Genomic DNA, 21,336 nt, shown 5'->3' on the forward strand with positions numbered 1-21,336 from the left:
TGCCAACGATCATGATCTCGGTTTTCTTCGCGTTGAGCTGGAGACAGTTGTTCTTCATCCAGCTTGCCACCGCCCTAAGTCCACTCTGAAACCTGGGGGCATCCCGATCCGCATCCCCGCTGATAGTCACCGCTAGCTGAGTATCGTCAGCATACGAGACCATAGTCATGTCCCATTGCTTGACGATCTCAGCCAGCGGTCTCACATACAGATTGAAAAGCGTGGGACTCAGCGAGGAGCCTTGCGGGACCCCCTGTCTCAGAGGAAGGAATTGGGACTGGTACGGTGGCAACGCAACGCTAAAGAAACGATAGTTCAGGAAAGAGCGAAACCACTGGAGGGCAGAGCCACCCAGCCCGACCTCCTCCAGGCGATGCAGCAGGATAGGATGGGACACGGTGTCGAACGCGGCGCTCAGATCTAATAAGACGAGCGCCGCTGTCTGCCCCGCATCCATCACTGTGCGTAGGTGTTCAGCCATGGAGAGAAGGGCAGACTCCGTGCTGTGACCAGCACGGAAGCCATTTTAGGTGGGATCCAAGATGTTAAACTGGATGAGGTGGGCCGAGAGAACTTTGTTGACATGGGCCTCCATTACTTTGGAAGGCCAGGGAAGCAAAGAGATAGGCCGATAGTTTTCAGGCTTGTCTGGGTCCAGTGAGGGCTTCTTTAGGATGGGGGAAACCATCGCCCGCTTCCAGCTACGGGGGACCGTGCCCGACTCCAACGAGATGTTGATCAGGGAGTGTACCACGGTCCGACCCACGAACGACTCATCTCTAAAGAGAGCCGAACTGAGAGGGAGTAAAAGTGGAGCAGAGGGAAACTGGGAAATAGGGGCAATGGCCAGAGTGAAAGTGAGAGCGAGCAGTGGAGGTTAACTGTTTATATTTTTTTCTGGACGATTTGTTGTCCCTGTTGTCTGTGCGCGGAGTAAGTCACTGAGGAATGTGCATGAGAAGGAACGATAGGGGGCAGTGTGGTAAGGAAGAGAGGGGTAAAGTTAGTGGTGAGAAAGTGAACTGGTGAAGCTGGAGTGGGTGGAAGAATCAGTGGTGCAGGTGGAGAACCAGAGGGATGAGGGTGATAGAGTGCGTGGCGGAAGTCAGAGCAAAATTGTGAAGGTGGGGGGGAAGTATGAGAGTAGATTGAAAAGGGAACTAGGACGGAAGCAGCGCTTAAATGTAGGGCGGCGCCGAGTGCATGTGCATCTCTGAATATATCTTATCCTTGGTGAGTACAGAGCTGGGCAACCATGTGCATCCATGGCACAAAGTGGAGACCTAGTGTAGGCCGCCTGCCCATCACCGAGTTCAGGGTTCGCACCAAATTGTTCCCTAACCCACAGTATACGCAGGGCAGTAAGCAGAAAGTAGCACATTATTTATGTGCAACACTGGGCACAAGTATAAGCCTGGCACGGCATATGGACTCAATATGCCCAGATGGAAAGCATGCAGGGCAGAGTATACGCACAACCTGCAGGGTGACGTTCTCGGGGTCACCGAAGAGCCATCACATCAGGGGCTGGCAGTGTGTAGAGAGGTTTGTAAATGCGACAATATCCCAGCAGGATATACTGAAATTATTTAAAAAGGTATGTACAAGACATTACAAGGAAAAAGAGAGGAAACTCAAAGTTATTTTTTCAAAAGCGCCAATCGGCGTCATATATTTTTTGGATAGATCAACAGAGCACAACAAGGTATAAAATACTCTGGCAACCCTAGTGAAAAAGTGTACAAAGTGCTCGTGTAAGTGAAACAACGGCGCTAGTGACAACGTGGAAAAAACACAACAACAGCCGGCGCATGAAGGCAATATGTACAATACAAGGTCCATATAACAATTTGCTGGATAGTAAGATTGGTAATTTTCTTTTTCAAATGAACCAAGTTTGTGTGCGCCAAGAGCGTTTAGGCTGGTGGGTAATGGTCAACGGCGTTTCGATCCTGCCAATTTAAGGATCATCATCAGGACCTGGGTTGCTTAATTTGGGAGTGCTCTTGTGCAAGGGGAGAGGGCTGAGTGTTCCGCAATAGGTGAATAATTAAGTGGAGGGCACGGGGAGGAGGTCTCCCTCGTGAAGCGAAGCAAATAGGAACTTCGCAGGAAAAGCAACCGATGTAGGGGGAGGACCAGGCAGCAGCCCAAGGTTGAATGGAGCCGCAGTCAAGGCTCTGGTCGCGTATATAAATAGCGATCCACAGCAAAACAGGAGTAAATCCAGAGCGGGAGAGAGGACTAGAGGAGCCAATTACATGTGCGCCAACTAGGTCGATTAGTCACTAATCGACCTCCTCCCCGTGCCCTCCACTTAATTATTCACCTATTGCGGAACACTCAGCCCTCTCCCCTTGCACAAGAGCACTCCCAAATTAAGCAACCCAGGTCCTGATGATGATCCTTAAATTGGCAGGATCGAAACGCCGTTGACCATTACCCACCAGCCTAAACGCTCTTGGCGCACACAAACTTGGTTCATTTGAAAAAGAAAATTACCAATCTTACTATCCAGCAAATTGTTATATGGACCTTGTATTGTACATATTGCCTTCATGCGCCGGCTGTTGTTGTGTTTTTTCCACGTTGTCACTAGCGCCGTTGTTTCACTTACACGAGCACTTTGTACACTTTTTCACTAGGGTTGCCAGAGTATTTTATACCTTGTTGTGCTCTGTTGATCTATCCAAAAAAAAATATATGACGCCGATTGGCGCTTTTGAAAAAATAACTTTGAGTTTCCTCTCTTTTTCCTTGTAATGTCTTGTACATACCTTTTTTAAATAATTTCAGTATATCCTGCTGGGATATTGTCGCATTTACAAGTATTTACCCAATCTCAGTTGGGTCTATGGGTATAACTCCTGTGATTATTCTACAGTGTGTAGAGAGGAGCAGGCGACTCAACTACAAGGAAAAATATCTCCCGCACACCCTCGTTCACCTTTATATAAAACTGTCAAAAAATAAAATCTGCAAATCTACTGTTCTTCTGCAGGGAACCACGCACAGCTCTGCCAAACCGCATCAGTCCTGGTCTGCCGCACACTGCTGTTCCAGCCCTGGAGTCCGAACAGGGCTCTTCCAATGCACCTCATTCCTCACCAACACAACGCCGCAACTCCAGCAGTTAGAGTCGCGTCTGGGCCTCTGCCAGGTCACCGCAATCTGGCCGTGGAACCCCCCCTGCTGCATGCTTTGAGCCACAAGAAATATCCCTCACGCACCTCCCCACACACACAAAATCCAGCCAAAAGCTCGCTTGTAGCTCCGCCCGGCCCACTTCCTAATCCTTCCTGTCTCCAATGCGTCCTGCAGCGATTGCTCGCGGCACTCCCTGTCAGGCACAATATCCCCTGCAGCACATGTTCTTGTAACTGCGCGCTACACACACCCCTCTCCCTACAATCCCTGCTCTGGGCTTCGGATGCTGTGAGGGATGCTGATATTTTTAAAGAATTCCGAGTTTGGAACAATCAGAGGAAGTGAAACGAGCATTAACCATTTCAGTCAAGATGGAAGAGGCTGGGCAGTCAGTCAGTCATTCAAGTTTGCAAAGAACTAAAACCAGAAACCTCACCGCTTTCCAATATCAGTACTAGTCTGCTTCGGATACAATGAATCTAAGAGCCAGTGCACCCCCTATAAAGGGAACTTTTGTGTCATTCTCAGCATTGTGCCTCGGGGGCCCTTGTACCCGAGTGTCTGCCCCGCCAACACTTTCTTTCGATGCCCGTCGTTGTTTCTTCTGAGACCCACGCCCAGGTTACACAGTCCATGTGGACGGCACCCTGGGCCTGTGTGACCCTCTGCACTTGGCACTGGGCAGCAGAGACCCCTGTCCTCTCGTTGTGGTGCTGAATGATCTAAGCCCTTGGGGTGCCGAGAGGTGCGTACCTGTGCTGTTGGGGAGACCTGTTTGACGTAGGAAGAACGTGGAAAAGTGGGTGCTTTCATCAGTAAGGAAAAGGCCATTGACTGAAAGTTTACTCTTCTTCAGCAGACCAGAATCTGGATAATATTTGGAGCCTGTTACTGTGTAATTAAGCACAGGATGTGTAATTACCAACGGAAACCCAGTGTCTGCTCCAAACTACAGCCTGTCCCCGGAGCATACCCAGCACAGTGGCCTGCCCCCTCCGCTCAGCATTGGTATCTTCGGGCTACGGCACGTACATTCGAATAACAAGAGGCAACGCTAGGACCGAAAGGCTCTGCGCATGCTCACATCGCACAAGCGCTCGCCATGACGTATTTGCTCGGCTTCTGCCAAAAGGTTTCTTGTCTTTATGGGGCCATGTGTTTGGCCCCATAAAGATAAGAAACCTTTTGCGACCAACGCAAAGCAGGCCAGGCCGTCCAAATGGGACAGCTCAAAAAGCCAAGCAAATACGTCACTGACACCTCTTTTCCAATGGCTGGCCACCGTTTAGCATGAACGGTGATGCCAGCCAATGGAAAAGAGGGGCGGGGCTTCATGCCCTTTACAGAAAATACCCACATTTCATTAAATCGCCTACGCCAGGTGAGACCTAATAAACAAAGACAAGCACTTGCATAACAGGCTTAAACCTAGTCTTTCTTTCTTTCTTTCTTTCTCTTCCCCTCCCCCCCCCCCCCAAGGATGTTGTGCTGCATTACTACATACTATAAGGACCCAAAAGCGAGACCTATTGGCTATGCCACTGCTTGTTATACTGGAACCACTGTCAGAAGTGCAGTCCTAGCTTACATTTTCTTAAGAGTGCTCACCCTAATAATAAAGGGTTTTCATTAATGAACCATAATTACAAGTTCGAACAGCATTAGCTTATGGACACAATATTACCTTAACTGCAGACAATGCCCTTCTCTGATTTTATAATGTGGCACAGTAAAGTGACAGTCAAAGGGTTTGTGCAGCAGGGCATTGGGCCTTCTTGTCCCAAGGACAAAATAAACATGAACACTTGTTGTCCTTGACCCTAAAAAATGTCATGGGTGTGGGGCTATAAAAATTCCACACCCCTGCACAACCAAGTCAACATAAACGGATGATGAAAATGTTGCAATCAGTAAACATTGATATAGTCACAGGTAACCCTGCTGGGGAAAAAAATAATGGTGAAACCGAATAGCTAATTGATCTGGCTGAGTGGAGTGCCTCGGTTGTCATCTATGCTTGTATGTAACCTTCCAGCTTCGAATCCTTAAAAAGTGAACTGTAAGCATGAAATGAGAGCCACCATTTTTACTGAGATAGTGGCTTAGGGTTGACCATCTGCCTATAAAAAGGCAGAGTGGTTGGACATTGAGTAGAATTTGGGCTACTGTCTGATGTGGTAGCTTTTCTGTGCAGTGTGGCGATGAAAAAATTAGAATACCTGACAGATTAAAACATATTTGAAACCAATTTGCTAGTGATCTATGGAGGTAGAAGCTATCAGCTAGCTTTGTGGAATTGCTAGTGATCAATTTAATATTTTAGGACCCTTTGACAAGTAACATTTTCTCCTTTCAGAGGGTTGGGCCATTTATGGAGTCCCTCTCACTTGCAGGTCTTCAAAGAAGATGCAGTACTAAGGTTTGTGTGGCCTGTGTTATTAGGCCTCAGACAAATTAAAAGTCTTGCTAGAAGATTGTGTGCAGGTTCTCCCCTCCTGGGGCAACCGTGTAAAGCTTCGTAATTTATAATGTCTTCATACTTCTTTTTTTGAAAATTCTGAAATGCTAAATAAAGATTGCAGGAAGCTGGCGCATTATATAGTAGGAGGGTGGGCGCACACTGCCTCACATCTCAGCACTCAGTTTGCCCCGATGCATCATAGTAAATGCAGTGCATGATAACACTTATTTTGGTGTCAGGCTTTAGTTTTTCACCCTTGTTGGTGCAGCTAGTGCTGTGTATCTCTAGAAACGTGTTTCAGGATAGTTGTCCTTCTTCAGTAGAGAGCAGCACATTCATTTTGGGGGTACTGGAAATGCTGGCCAAAGTCTTCTCCAGCTCATTATATAGTGTCCACCTATGGTGAGGCACTGTGCACCGTTTAAATGCAACCCTTAGTGATAGTGTTTAGGTCCCCGAAAACCAAGCTCTCAAGGGGTAGCTGTTAAGAACAGCTAAGGCTTATCAAGGATGGGTGTAAAGCAGTTGCATGTACCACTATAGTTGGTCAGTAAGCTTTTCACACAAGAAAGAACAACACCAGGTGAGTAGAAAAGATAGCTTATTACTACACACTAGGCATTAACTTGGTATACCTCCTACCCGGAGGTATCAATTACACACAAGGAATACTTAGAAAAGAGGTAAGTAGCATAGGAAAACGCATTGGGCCCTATCATGGGGTAAAACCATATACCAAAATAGTGGAATGTGAAATGGTTACCAAAACGGAATAGTACCCAAGATTGGAGGACTCCAGGGAAGGCAAGGAACCACCCAAGATGAGTAGCTACCGACCCCAAGGCACCCAGGAGCAGGTTGTGTACACCTGGTCAGACGTCCATAGGACAACAAAGGGTATTCACGGATGAAAATTAGAGTTCTAGGACCCTTTCCAAAGGACCCCAAAGAATCCACTTGGATCAAGGAAGGTTGGAGATTCACCCCACCCAAACCACCAAGAGGTGACCAGGAGGTACAGGGTTACAATGCCAGCACTATTGAAGGTTTTTGCTGTAGCACGGTGAAGAGAAGACCGCAGCTGTGAGAACCATGCGATCGTGCAGTTCACCTTGTTGCTGGCGGACCTTGGATTGTCAAGCCGCTACGCTGGGAAGCTGAATAATCCCTTAGCTCCTTCCACGCGCCACGGCGAACAAGTGTTTTCAGCTGTGCCACTAATTGGAATTTTCCTGGCCGTTGGATCCCCGCACCCACTTCCTTACTTGGACCTGGGCTAATCAAATTCTAGGAATTGTTTGTCTCCGATTCTGGAATTGTACTTTCAGGCTTTTATATTCTCTAGTCCTGATGATGATCTATGTATTGTTTGAATAGATCGAAACGTCGTCGACCCTATGTACAAACATGCATGTTAAACGCATATGTTAAAATTGTGCATGACATTGTACTTTCGTGAAAGCTTGCCCCTGTATCTCGTATTGGCTACAAGCTTCTCTCTTCAGCCTGATAAATGTTCTATATGTTTGACTGTTTGTACCTTTTGTTTAGTGTGTAAGGACGCAGGACTGTGTCCCACTCTACATTCTAACGTATGTCTAAAAATTACCTTTTTTTATCATTAAAACCTCAATGTCCGGCTGGGCATTGTATAACTATATAGAGCCGATTCTGGTCTATATTTATCGCATATTGTATTGTTTTTGAAGGACCTCCTGTTTTTCAAACTAGCAAGTACCCTGGGTCCTTCCTACCTCACGGGTTCCCCTTGTCAAGTATTAATATACATTGCAGGAGCCTTTCACAAGCTTTCCCAAGCCTGTCGGCGAGTGCAGGAAGGTCAGTGGCTGGCAGGACCACCAACAAGCCTTGGCAAATGCAAACAACGGTTTATGAGAGAGGATGCTTGGTTGCAGACCAGCAAGCTCTGTGGGACTAACTCAGCAAGGGTAAGTCAGAGACGGCCTTGAGCATGCATGAGAGCCATCAGGAATCGATGGAGCCCCCTCGAGGACCCTCAGGTAGCAGGCACAGGAGGTCGCAAGGAAGCCCCAGCAGCACACAAGAGATGAAGGCCCAAGATGCAGAGGATGCAGGCAGGACGACGTATTTAGAGCTGTGCAGTGCCGGAGTCAGGGGCTTCTTGGAGCTTGAAGGTCTTCGGTGAAGAGAGCCAACAAGCGTTGGTGACAACAAGCAAATGCGGTGCACAGGTAGACGGTCTACGTTGGCTGGAGAGGGATTGCAGTTTCCCAACTTGGAGGGAAGACTGGTCAGTCTTCTGGAGAACCAACAAACCACCACCTGTGTTGCAGAGCCAGGCAATGTCTGGGAGATAACAGGATCAGCAAACCTGTTGTCGACTTTGTGGTGCCTGCGGATGCAGGAAAGTGACTCCTTCAATCTAAGGGAGATTCCTTCAGGCTAGGCTGCAGTCCTTGGTGACTCGGAGGATGCACAGCCACAGAGTTGCAGATCTTTGGAGAAGCTCACGGACGAAGATGCAGCAGGATTGTTCCTACTGGGAGCAGTCTTGCCGTTGGTCCTAGCTTAAAGAACAGCAGAGTTCCAGTGTCCACCAGCAGAAGAGTCTTTCAATAATCTTCAGACGTCAGGCAGTCGGTTCCAGAAGTTGTCGTCTGGACTAATCTAAGGACCCACCCTCCGGGGAGCCCTTAAGTAACCCCAAAAAGGGGGAGGACCTCTTCTGTGGTAACCCACCTATCCGAGGGAGCCAAGGAAGCTACTCAGATACCCTAGCCAATCAGAGGCTTCCAGGGGCCAAGATTGAACATGGCAAAGCCATGTGGCCACCTGGAGGAGCTCTGGGGCACTTCCCTAGGGAGGTGCTTTACAGGGGTGTGATCACTCTCCTGTCCTTTGTATAGTTTTGTGCCAGAGTAGGAGCCAACGGCTCATGAACTGGACAAAACTGGTTTATGCATTGAGGGTACCAAATGTGCCCTTAAATGCAGTTTGGTGGCGCTCAGAAGCTTCCCCTACCTGAGTGAAGCTCATCAGCAGAGGGGCAGAACACGGTCTAAGGTCGGCAGCGTGGGCTGGCAGTCAGACCCTGTAAGGCTACACAGGTAGTTATTGAGGAGTCCTCTAGGGAGCCCCCCAGTACATGGTATCATTCAACGAATACTGGATTTGGTGTAGTTGAATGATTCCAACATGTTTGATACCAAACATGATCAGGTTCGGGGAAGCCATTATATAGGTAGACATCTTGACATGCCAGTGTCCACTACGTACCTTATAATGCCTGTCTCGCACTTACAAAGCCCAGAAAATTGAGTCCGAGGTTTTGTAGGGGTATCTCAGTTCGTGCAGGGGTACCCACATACTTAATGTTATGGTAATTTATATAGTGCACGGCTGCCCCAGCCAAGGGGCGTCCCGGCGCTGCGAAAAGACCAATTGCAGAGAGAAAGAGGCGCAAAGAAATGGAAGCAGTTATTGAAAAAGGTGAGTTTTGATAGCCTTTCTGAAGGCCAAAAGGTCCTGCATGCCACGGAAAGATTCCGGAAGACTATTCCATAACTTGGCAGCTAAGAAGCTAAAGGATCGGCGGCCTACTCTGGCCAGTCTGGTGCGAGGGATGATCGCGAGATGTTGTCCCTCTGAGCGAAGCGACCTCCTAGGAGTATACTCCGACAAGAGGGGGCACAACATTGGGGGAGAGGCGGTTTTAAGGATTTTAAAGGATAAACACAGTGCCTTAAACTGGATCCTTTTACCCACCGGGAGCCAGTGTAATTTTTTCAAGGCTCCGGTCGCCGAGGAGTGGCGAGGGAGACCTACCAGCGCCCTGGCAGCCGCATTCTGGACTCTCTGTAGTCTGGAGGTTTCGGCAAGGTTCGCCCCTAATAAAAGAGAACTGGCATAATCCAGTCTTGAAAGGATGGTCGCCTGAACAATTAACTGGCGGGTGCGGCAGTCGAAGAACCCCAAAATAGGTCTGAGGTTACGTAGAATGCCGAAGCAGGTGGCCGCCACCTTTTTAGTATGGTGCGTGAACCTCAGTGCCGAGTCCACCCAGACTCCCAGATTTTTAACGCATTCCTTAGGCTTAGGAGGTTGGCTTAAGACATCAGGCCACCAGCTATCTCCCCAGGACGCGGTATTTTTCCCCAGGAGCAGTATCTCTGTTTTCCCCGCGTTAAGTTGGAGAAAATTCGCCTTCATCCAGTTGGTGATGTCAGTGAGTGTCTGTTTAAAGCGATGAGCCTCCAGACCACTGTTGTCATTAAGAGCCACCACCAGCTGGGTATCGTCAGCGTAGGATACCAATGCTAGTCCGCTCCTTCTAGCCACCTCTGCAAGAGGGCAGACATAGACATTGAACAGGGTAGGGCTCAGGGAAGAACCCTGCGGCACTCCCTGTCCGATGTTATGCTCCTTCGAGATGTAAGGGGGGGTGGAGACTCTGAAAGACCTGTTGGAAAGAAAGTCTCTAAACCATCCTAAAGCTGTCCCTGTAATACCAATTTCCTCCAGTCTCGTCAAAAGGACCTCGTGCGACACCGTATCGAAGGCAGCACTGAGGTCCAACAGGACCAGTGCTGCCGTTCCGCCGCTGTCAAGGATGGTACGGAGGTCCTCTGTAACACTGAGCAGGGCTGTCTCGGTGCTGTGACCAGCTCTAAACCCGTGTTGGGAGTCGTCCAGAATGTTGTTGGTTAGGAGGAAGTTGGTCAGAATGTTGTTGACGTGTGCCTCGATGATTTTGGCTGGCCAGGGAAGCAGGGAGATGGGCCTAAAATTTTCAGGAAGCGTGGGGTCTAAAGTGGTTTTTTTTAAGATGGGGAATACCCATGCCTGCTTCCATTTGGAAGGAATACTGGCGGTAGAGAGAGACAGGTTGATAGTGTCTCGTATGTGTTCTGTAATAAGTTCATGAGCTTCACAGAAAGTCTCCGGTTTTAAGGGATCCGCCGGGGAGCCAGATTTGATTTTTCTACAAATTTTTTGAAAACTCTCTCGCTCAAGAGTAGAAAGAGAGGAAAGAGAAGGTCTGGTAGGATCCAAAGTACCCGAAAGCTGCAGACAGTTAGGGAAAGTATCATAGATTTTCCTAATCTTATTGGTGAAAAAATTAGCCATATTGTTGCAAAGGTCAGGGGAGGTAGTGGCAGTGATAGCAATTTGTTTTGCAGTAAGGTCTTTCAGAATTTTAAAAACCGATTTAGAGGTGTTGGAGCTACTGTTGATTTCATCGGCATAATATGCCGCTCTTATTCTACACACCTTTCGGTGATAGGTTTTCTGGAGTAGGGCATAATTCTGTTTGAGATTGGCATCGTAATTTTTTCTCCAACCCCTCTCCGCCTTTTTGCATTCCTTTTTCAAAATGGCTAGTTCAGAATTGTACCAAGGACTAGCCGTATGGGTACGGGCCTTGATCCATCTGGCAGGGATCAGGGTGTCTAGTGCCTGGGTGATCCAGAGGCAAAACTGGTCATACCTTACGTCAAGGTCATCACTTGAGGGAGGGGGATTTAACACCAGGAGTTTATGCAGATCTTCTAAGCGGAGTTTTCTCCATAGACGTTTTTGAACTAGCGGAGTGGGCACCAGAACAGGGCTAGAATTGCAGGAAATTGACAATATTACCAGATGATGGTCTGTCCAAGTCATAGGAATAGGCGGGTATGCGGATCCACTCGTAATATTAGTAAAGATGGGGTCAAGGAGGTGTCCCGCTCTATGGGTGGGACCACTTACGAGTTGATTAAGCTGAAAAGCAGCGAGATCCGCAAGAAAGGTGGCAACTTTAGGCTCGGTGTCTCTGTCTAGATGTAAGTTGAGGTCGCCTATGATCGTGAAATTAGCCGTTTTAGTGATGTTAGTGCCCAGATACTGTAGGAGAGAGTTAAAGAAGGGGGCGTCAGCGCCAGGGGGTCTATAGATCAAGAGGCCAGTTGCGCAGAACTGTGAGTTGGCTTTGATAGAAAAGCGAGCGCTTTCGCTGCCCTTTATGTCCACTTTAGTTAGTTGGCAGGCAAGGTGAGATTTGACTATAAGCGCTAGCCCGCCCCCTCTTGAGCTCCTGTTCACCGTGTGAATGGTATATCCCGTAGGAGTAGCTAAATTGCAAACCGAGTCCATGTCATCCTGGAGCCACGTCTCGGTCGAACCCTGCACCCTGCCTTTGGACTGAAGGACCCACCTTCGGGACGATTTATAGGTTTTAAAGTGCAGTGATCAGGATATTAGAGAAACCTTATGTCTGAAATGAAGGGTGAATGCACCCTGTCATGCTGACTGCAATGGCAGCTCTGCAGACACAGTTTGCATGGGCTCCTATGGGTGCACAATACATACTGCAGTCGATAGGAGACCCCTGGTGTACCAATGCCCTGGGTACCTCCGTATCTTATACTAGGGACTTCTAATGGTACCCCAGTATGCCAATTGTGGGGTGTACAAAGTACTTACCAAGCAAATTTAGAGGAGAGAGCACAGTCACTGGGGTCCTGGTTAGCAGGATCCCAGTGAACTATAGTCAAAACACACTGACACCAGGCAAAATTTGAGGGTATCTATGCCAGAAATATCCTACTTTCCTAAGATGACTTAATACTTGCTAATTGTCTGTCTTCGTTCTCCCAAAGGGTGACATGAACAGTGATTTCAGAGGATCGTGGCAAGGTGGCTGGAGAGGAGGTGGAAGAGGAGAAGGCAGTAGCTATGGATGGAGAGGCCGACCATGGAGGGGAAGAGGCGACCGGGGCAAAGGGCCGAGAGGGAACTGGAAGAGGAATGGTGGAAGGGATGATGGTGGTAAGCCTATTTTCGTGATTACATAGAGACAAATTATTTGTAAATATAAAATGTTGATCCTATCTATCAACGCTTAACTTTGTCTGGATTTCTTTTTCAAAAGGTTTTTCTAGCCAGCTTATTTACAGCAGTTATTGTTAATTAGGAGTTGTATAGTGATCAATATGCCATTAGTTTGACATTATAGTGCCTTTCAGAATGCCAGGGTACAACTTTCCCGCATTACTTTAACTAAGCTGTTCTTGGTTTGTGACCTGCCTTTCACCAATGAACAAGAAAGCGGTGAACAGGAAGTGTAATCTGAATATCTATTTTAGCTGCAGAGTTGAAATATAAAATGTTGCATTTCCTTTTACTTTCAATTAATTAAATGACACACTTCATAACCGTTCTCCTTCATACCACATGTAATCCTTCGTGAATCTAAACCCTTGCACATATTTGTATGACATTTAATCCTGGCTCCTCAGTCGTATAAACATATGGTTTCGTGTTTTTGGCAATCCTGCTCCCCAGTGTCGGACATCTATACCAAGCAATTCTGCCAACATATTTCAATTAGACCATTACTTATGCGTTTAACTTTGTTTCATCATCTATACCTACTTATCTTAGTACCCCTTCTCCTCCTCCTACTACTACTACTGATGGTTTTACTATTGACACAACCACTATGAATACTGCTGGTCCTCGTATTATAATTAATAATTCTAAAGCAATGTTGGTTTACAGATGTAAAATGTTTAAGCTATCCCGAAATGATACATTTGCTTAATTCTTCTAAATTCAAATGGTGTTTAGTGTTTATCCTCAAAACCACTCCTATATCAGACCCTCATGAACTATTATGTGACATCCCTGACCAAACACTGCTACTAGTACCACTGTGAGAACATTACAGGGCCATAGAGGATTTATAATTTCTCTTTGTAGCCACATATTTAAGTATGATAATTCTCTGTCCTGTACTAATTTTCCATAGATGGGATCGACCCTAATCGCCATAATTTATAGTCGCGGTTTTAGGGTTATACAGTATCCTCCTTATGTCAGGCATATAATATCCCATCATTTCACATGTTTTTCCTTCCCTCAATTATATAAACCATACAAAATAAGATTAACTGGTTATTTATTGTTTTTATTTATTCCCATTTTAAACCAGTGTCACAGCTTTCTAGATACTTCTTTCATTGACTAACAGAAAAAATTGACTTACATAGTTGCATAGAAATCAGCCGACACATGCTTTATACAATGCAGCTCTGAAGCATAGAGCTTTCTCATTTATACATATTTAAACATTGTGACAAAAGAAAGTTTGCTACTTTATTGGCATTGATTTTGAAAATGGCTTAGTCTCAGAGCAACACAGCAATCAATCATTGCTCATTCTTTCTTTAAAAGATAGTCTTTCATGAAGTTGCCAGAATCGCATTGCTTGTCCAGTGCCCAGCATGTTGGCATGACAGTTCAATCAGAGTCCATGTGTTTTCTTTTCGATATTTAGCAAGTCCTCTTTCACCCATTACAGCTCTGTCACGATACCCAGGTTCTCTATCCAATCTCCCCACTAATTCATATGCGTATGAAGAGTAAAGAAATATATTTTTTAATCCCCCTTTATAGGTGAATAGAAGGCAAAAACCTAAGTGAGATACATAGCATCTTGTGAAATAACCTAAAATCCTTCTGCTCTATACTGTTTAAACACATTGCAGTACTTACAATTTAATATACTTTTCAGGAAATTCAGATTGTATGTCTATTTGTAAACATTGACAGTATACAAAACAGTGGTTCTACCAAGGACGAAACAATTACTTTGAAACTAAGTTTGTCCTGATCACTTAGGACAACTGGTCAATGATGAAGGAAGTTGATTTAACATCGTAATGTACCACCTCTTTCTGGTTAGTATTTTGGCACAAGGATCTGCCTCTGACAATGAGATGATTCGTTTTGTAGCACCACGTGTTATGCTAGTCTCAAACTTCTCTTTGTTGGGGGGTTTTAACATATGGGGGAGTTATGAAGCAGAAAAGAGGCAGATTACATCTTGGTCGCCTTTGCTGTGAGGAGGAACAAAAAGGAACAGTTCTTACTCATCAGGCGGGACATACACGTGACCTAATCTACCCTTCAGGTAAAAAGATAAGGTGTTCAATCTGCAGTTTCTGATTTCCTTTGAATCCTGGGTTTGGCGCTTGACTCAACATCCTATAATTCTGGGTGTTGGACCTGGCCCTTTCTATTGGATCACCATTTTGCCTTCCTCCTCCCCTTTTTCTGACCTCATTTTTGTTGTCTTTAGAATTTTGGACACTTTGCTACTGCTAAACAGTGCTTAAGTGTGTATGCTCTGAACATGGTAAGATTGGGTTATTTACTATTGGCATATGTGATTTACTTATAAGTCCCTAGTAAAGTGCACTACATGTGCCCAGGGCCAGTACATTAAATGCTGCTAGTGGACTTGCAGCACTGATTGTGCCACCCACTGCAGTAGTCCTTTATACATGGCTCAGGACTGCCACTGTAGAGCCTGTGTCCGCAGTTTTAAACTGCCATTTCGACCTGGCAAATTAAACCACTCGCCAGGCCCAAACCTTATATTTTATTGCATATAAGTCACTCCTAAGGTAGGCCCTAGGCAGGGTGCAGTGTATTTAAAATGTAGAACATGTACCTTTTGAGTTTTACATGTCTGGTAGTGAAAAACTGCTACATTTGTTTTTCATTACTGCAAGGCATATCTCTTCCATATGTTAAGGGGAGAGGAGTTGGCCTAACATCTAGGGTGGTCGACCTCGAATCTGGGGAACTGGGTTTGAGTCTAGGCAATGACGCTGACTGAGCATCCTGTGATACTGGGCAAATCACTTAATATCCCCGTGCCTAACAAAAATGAATGTGTCCTCATGTAATGCAACTAGTGCTATGTAAACCGCTTGAATACCAGAATCGGGTCAAGTTTGCGCTATATATATAAAACTCTGTAAAAAAAAAAAAAAAAAACATTGGGATTGGCTTTAAACATATTGTGAGTGTAATTACCAAATGGGAAAAGATAGAGTCTTGGAGTTCAGTGTTTCTGGACTCACAATTTTAAATCACAACTTATGGTGAAGTAGTATTTTAAATTGTCAGTCTGAAAATGCCACTTTTAGAAACTTGACATTTTCTTACTGTTAGATAGGGGGTCTCTAGTTGGCAGAGGTGAATACCTTTGTCCAATTAGGGACCCTTGCTTCTAGTCAGGATACAGGGGAAACACACTTTAGATAACCCCTGCTCACCCCCTTGGTAGCTTGACACGAGCAGACAGGCTTATCCCAAAGGCAATGTGTAAAGTATTTGTAGTCAAAACACACAGTAATACCACCACAAATGGACACTAAACCAAAAATAAAGTATCTTTATCTAAACTCAACACGACTAAAACAACAAATATCCAACATACAGGTAATAAGATATGACTTTAGAATAGTTATTGCAAAAATAAAGCTGGTAGAAAACAAATAGCTCCACCTAGGGCTATTGCGGCGTCGTGACAGCAATAAATTCAAAGTATGGCGTCAACCGCGAGGAGCACGGACTTACACGGAACTCCAAACAAACACTACCTTTGGACAACGAAATCTATGATGATTCACGGCATCATGGAGGTGAGGCGTCCGGTACTGAGGTCTGCTGCCATGGGGGAGGCGAGGCGTAATGTCTGCGAGGAGGTGACGTGTCGAATCCAGGACAGGGGAAGTCTGTTCCGTTGGCGCTGAGGCGTCATTTCCGGTGACGAGGCAAAGTCATCGAGTTTGTGGAGTCCCCCTCGGCGATTATTGGCGCAGAGATAACAGGATGCAGGCCCTGGCGATGACGTCAGTGCTAGCGTTAGCATCGGGAAATTCTGATAACTGCAGGCGTTGAAGGGCATTAGAGCTGCGGTGCAGGCCAGGGGGTACGTCGAGCACTTCATGAGCGGTGTCCCTTGCCTCGGTTCAGGTCTGAGCGGCATCACGGAAAGCGTCAGAGACAGGTTTTCTTGCTTCTTTCGAGTTGCTTCCAGCTCCCAGCAGCTGGAACAACCTCCAGAGACCCAAAACTGGAATAGGCACCTTCTGGCAGGTCAGAACTTTCAGCAATCTAGTTCAGGGGAGCTTAGGGTGAGGTCTTTGTGTCCCTGAAACTTCAGAACAGGAGGCCAGCTCACACATGCCCCTGGAAATTATTCTTCAAGCAGGTTCACAGCAAAGTTTCAGTCTTTGTCCTTTCCTTGGCAGAAGCAGCAACTGCAGGCCAACCCCACACAGCAAAGGGGCAGTACTCCTCCTTACAGCTCTCCAGCTCTTCTCCTTGGCAAAGGTTCCTCTTGAGTCCAGAGTGATCTAAAGTTCTGGGTTTAAGGTCTACTACTTATACCCCATTTTGTCTTTGTTCTGTTTGTGCAAGCGTCTCTGAGCCCAGTCCAAACCAGTTCTAACCTCACTGGTGCAGTAGGACCACAGGGGGTGGAGACAATATTGTGCAAGGGAGACAGGCCCTATTCAGGTGCAAGGAAAACTCCTCCCACTACTCTAAATGCAGCCAAGGTCTAATCAGCTGAGCTCCGAGTCATCCAGGGAGGACGAGTCACACCTCAAACCCCCCAGTGGCTGTCTACAGTGAATGCACATCTCCAGCCCCTATCACACCAAAACTAGACAGTCCATCCACAAACAGGCAGTGACACACAGAATGGTTGAACAAAAAATGCTTAGTTTCTAAAAGTGGCATTTTCCAACACACAATTTAAAAACCATCTTTACTAAAAGATGTTATTAAATTCTGACAGTCTTTTTCCGGTTTTGCGGGGGGCACTGCACATCGTGCTGGACCAGCCTGGTGGGACTCCAGTCCCAGACTGTCTCTTCTCCTGCTTTTTACCCCGCCAGCCAGACCGCCGCACACCCTGGTGAGACCATAAGTCCCAGGGTGCATCCTGATCTTGTAGATTGTCTCCATTTCCCCCAAGTGATATACAGAACTCCTTTGCTACTCAGCTGGGTTTGCGCAACATAAATACCGTCCAATAGGTGCAATGAATGGAGAGGAAAAGATTGGAAGGGCACTAATAGGAGAACATAGAGAAAAAAAACAGTTATTGCATAATATCAAAAGTGAAGAGTTAAGAAAACAGGTAATTAAAGAAAAAACTGGCCATGGGCGCACGAAAAGAGGGGCAGCTGACAAGATGAACATTTAAAATTTGTACAAGCAAGATAAACTGTTGTAGTTTACAATTTAATTGAGAGGTCAGATGATATCTCCCTGTCAAAAAATTCTACCTGTTTAATGGCATCAGTCCTCGTTTGACAGTTCAGGAAGTTAATAATGGACTCGTATTTAGCCTGTTGGTGGAATTTAATTAGAAAATTATGGGGAAATGCTTCAACTGCAAGGATCCGTGTGTTGTGGTTTGTTTTTTTTGGGCTGCTTTCTAAAGCTGTTGAGGAAGCCCAGTGGGTGAAAGCACGCAATGGACAGAGCGCGTGTACTTTATTTGTCATAGTTTACAATCTACTCCATACATAAGTGGGTTAATTCATCTACTGCACATGTGTGCGTAACCTGTATTTCACAGTTTCAGTTCCAGCTTCCAGAAGTGCACCGATATTGTCTCTATATCGACTGAGCCCTAGTGTAAAAACAAGCGCTCAAACTGTACCAATGTTGCACCCAAATGCACCTCAAGTAGAAACAAAGAAAACATATTTTGCTTTAGCATTATTACAAAACATTACTTGTAGTAGACCGTTTCAATAAAATTAAAACATAAACGCCAATGTGTTAAGAGAGTAAGTGGCACAAGTTGATTTCTCTACAGGACAAGTAGATTTCGATAGCAGTTTGACCCTTAGAAAAGTGATTTAAAAAATCGACCCCCAGCTCTCCATATATTCATCGTTCCATGCATGCATCACCCATCCACCCCCACCTGAGCATATGTCCTTCCAGCCATACTCTGGTAGTCCATCCTTCAACTTGCAACCAATTATCGATATATCCACCGTCTGCCTTCCGGGAAGGCAGACGCCAGCTACACCCGACACTGGAACACAAACGGTGTGTCAGGAACTGTGAGGAAGGTGGTTTCCTTACCTGTCACCTGTGTAGACTGAAGAGGGAGCTTCGGACTGCGAGTACGCTGGAGCTGCTCTTCCTTCGATCAACTCCTCGCGGAACCCGCTTCGCGGGTCCCGCTTCGCCTCTGGGTCTTTGTTTAGCGCTGCTGGAAGTGCGCTGTGACTGTGAGTTCTAACTTCAGACAGAGCCTCTGTGGCGGTGGTGTGGGCAGGGCTGCGAGCGTGGTCAGGCGAGGACTTCAAGTCCCAGGAGCGCCTGACCCTCGGCATCACCAGCAGCTGACCCGCTCTCCCTGCTGGCTCCTCCCCCGCCTCAGCGCGGCTATAACCCTCCCTTGTGATACCGCAACGCGGGAGCGCGCGGGAGCGCGCCGGGAGAAGCCCGGGACAAGGGCGGGACCGTCTGAGGCCGTCAGAGGCTGCAGAAGGCTGGGCTGGGCCCCCTCCCTTGGTTCTCCGGTATTAAACCTGTGTGACACTGCTTTTATAAATTGTATTGTCTTTTAGGATTTTGAGTTGTTTTATTCTACAATTGTTTTAATTGATTCTTACTCCCCGTTTAATATAGCCTCATGACGGCTAAAAAACTACGCTCTGGGCGAGTGATTGTGGGGAGATCAGGGTCTAAAACCAAATCTAACCCCCTTCGGAACAAAATTGCAACTTCCATGCAATTGAAAGGTCAATGTCAGCTTTTCAATTTTTGGGACAAAGGGAAAGATAAACCCACTGATCTGCAGCCCCCGAATGAAATCCCAGGGTCTAACGATTCGGTGCCTGTTAATGGGGTCATTGATGTTTCCTCTAGCTTAAGCATGGTTGCCAGTCAATCTTTGCCTATTTTAGTTAGTCCCGAAGTACTAAGGGGCTCGCCTTCGGCGTCAAATAATGATAAAATTGTCCCCTCCCAAGTTGCCCTAATGGATGTTCCTAAAGTTTCAGTGAATACTGATCCTTTGTCAGTCGCGTTAGTTAAATCCCCTGTAGTAGGGAACGATTTTACACTGCCCGACATTGATTTAACAGCTCATAGGGCGCGGGTGGGATCATTACAGGGGAACCGTAAAGGCGTGCCTTTAGAGGAAGCAATAACTATTTCAAGTACCGGTCCTCTAAGAAGCACTCCTTCGAATAAACTAGATTTTTCCCTTTCTCAATTAAACTTTACATCTTGTTCTGGTCCAGTGTTGAACAATTTAGCTGAGGGCTCTCCAAACATTAATGGGAGGCTAATTTCTAATTCTTTGTCCTCTTTGGAATCAATTCTTTCTTCGATTTTGAGTTTGCTCGAAAAATTTGTGGGAGGTTCGGAATGTATTTTTGACACTGTAACGCAAATTTTGCAAGTTCTCTTGCTAAGTAAAAATGAGTTAGTGTCAGATCTTCCCATACCATCGGCTTCTCCATTGGTGCCCCCAAAAATAGGCACTCCTCCCGCTTCGGCAGTTTTGGATTCAGCTCAAACTGCTCCTTTGATAGAGGGTGATAAGGAAAAGAAGCTTGTAGCTCTTCCTGCTGTCCCCAATCCTGCCAAAGTGGTTTCGGCTGGCGCTAATTGTATAGCTCCAATGAGTGACAAGATAGAGGTAATAGCAACATCTCCTCTCATTCCCAAATCCGTAATTCCATCTCTTTTTCCGATATTCTCCTTGCCATCTAGCAAAGAAGAGGAGATTCCCAAAGTAAATACGGGATTGTTGGGAAAAGTGAGTCCCCTGAAACACAAAAAGATTAGAATGAAGAAGAGGAAACCCATTCGAAGATTCGCTAAAAAAAGACAGAGGAAACTTCTTTTTGATAAGAATGCTGAATTAAGTTCAGAAGATTCCCCGCAGGTGGAGCAGTCCCCTACCTCTCATGTAGAAGCTAGGGTTGTCTCGCCTAAAGAAGACGCCCCTGTCTCTGGTTTAGGTCCTATAAGCTTTACCAATTCTTTCTTCCCCAAGGTTTCCCACCCTTCCGCCAATCCTTTTTCAGCTTATTGTAATGTTAAAGCAGGATCTTGCCAAGTTATTTCTAAGGTTAACACCTCTTCCGTCATCCCGTCCCCTAATTCCCTAAATCCTTCAGCAAGACCCTTTCAGGTTCCACCTTCAATGTCAGTTATTCTCCCAAAAGAAAAAATAAGTGTGGATACTTTATATCTTGATTTTTCTCCCTTGTTTGAACCAGATTTAATTTTAAATAGATCTGCCCTATTGATCTGTTTTAATGAGATTGAAAGTTTGAAATTAATTCAAACGTCTGACTTAGATGTTGTATTTCTCCTTAACTCCTTCGTGGGGAAACCAATAAGATCAACAAGGGTGAAATTCCATTCGAAAGTTGTGTTAAATCTTGTTCTACAGTGGGCAGAGGAATTTCAAGTTAGAGGGATAGATGTCATGCCACACTTTGGGGAAAAATGTACTCAAAGGATTCTTGCCAATTCTTCACTATCACTTCCCTCTAATACGGGTGTGCTGTTGCCGGATTGGTCTAATCTTAGATCAGAGGACCTAAAAATTTGTGTGGCTAGGAATGAAAGGCTAGTTTCATACAAAAACGCTCCCCTTAAGCAGACAGGGAAGGATGACCAATTTAAATGGAGTTGGTTACCTGGAGTTCTAGCGAGTAAATCCGCTCCCTGTTCTAAACAACCTTCCAATTTTTAACAGAGAGCTGAAATTTATCTCATGGAACACTGCCGGATTCAAGGATTATAAGGAGAAATTGGGTTTCTTGCATTCTCAAAAGGCAGATATAATTTGTTTGCAAGAAACCTGGGTTGAAGGAAGATTAGCTTTGGAAAAAGACTATTTTGTTTTGGAATACAAT

General features: G+C 45.9%; 1 protein-coding gene across 2 annotated transcripts in view; it reads left to right on the forward strand.

Annotated features, from left to right (window-relative positions):
- Positions 1 to 21,336, forward strand: part of MCM8 (minichromosome maintenance 8 homologous recombination repair factor) — a 402,649-nt gene that overhangs the window by 4,204 nt on the left and 377,109 nt on the right. For both annotated transcript variants that reach the window (XM_085612630.1, XM_085612631.1), the window contains exon 2: positions 12,229 to 12,397. In XM_085612630.1, coding sequence (XP_085468756.1) covers positions 12,235 to 12,397 — 163 coding nt within the window. In that variant the 5' untranslated portion in view covers positions 12,229 to 12,234. The remainder of the gene's footprint in view (positions 1 to 12,228; positions 12,398 to 21,336) is intronic.

Source organism: Triturus cristatus, chromosome 6, assembly GCF_964204655.1.
Source record: "Triturus cristatus chromosome 6, aTriCri1.1, whole genome shotgun sequence".
NCBI lineage: Eukaryota > Metazoa > Chordata > Amphibia > Caudata > Salamandridae > Triturus > Triturus cristatus.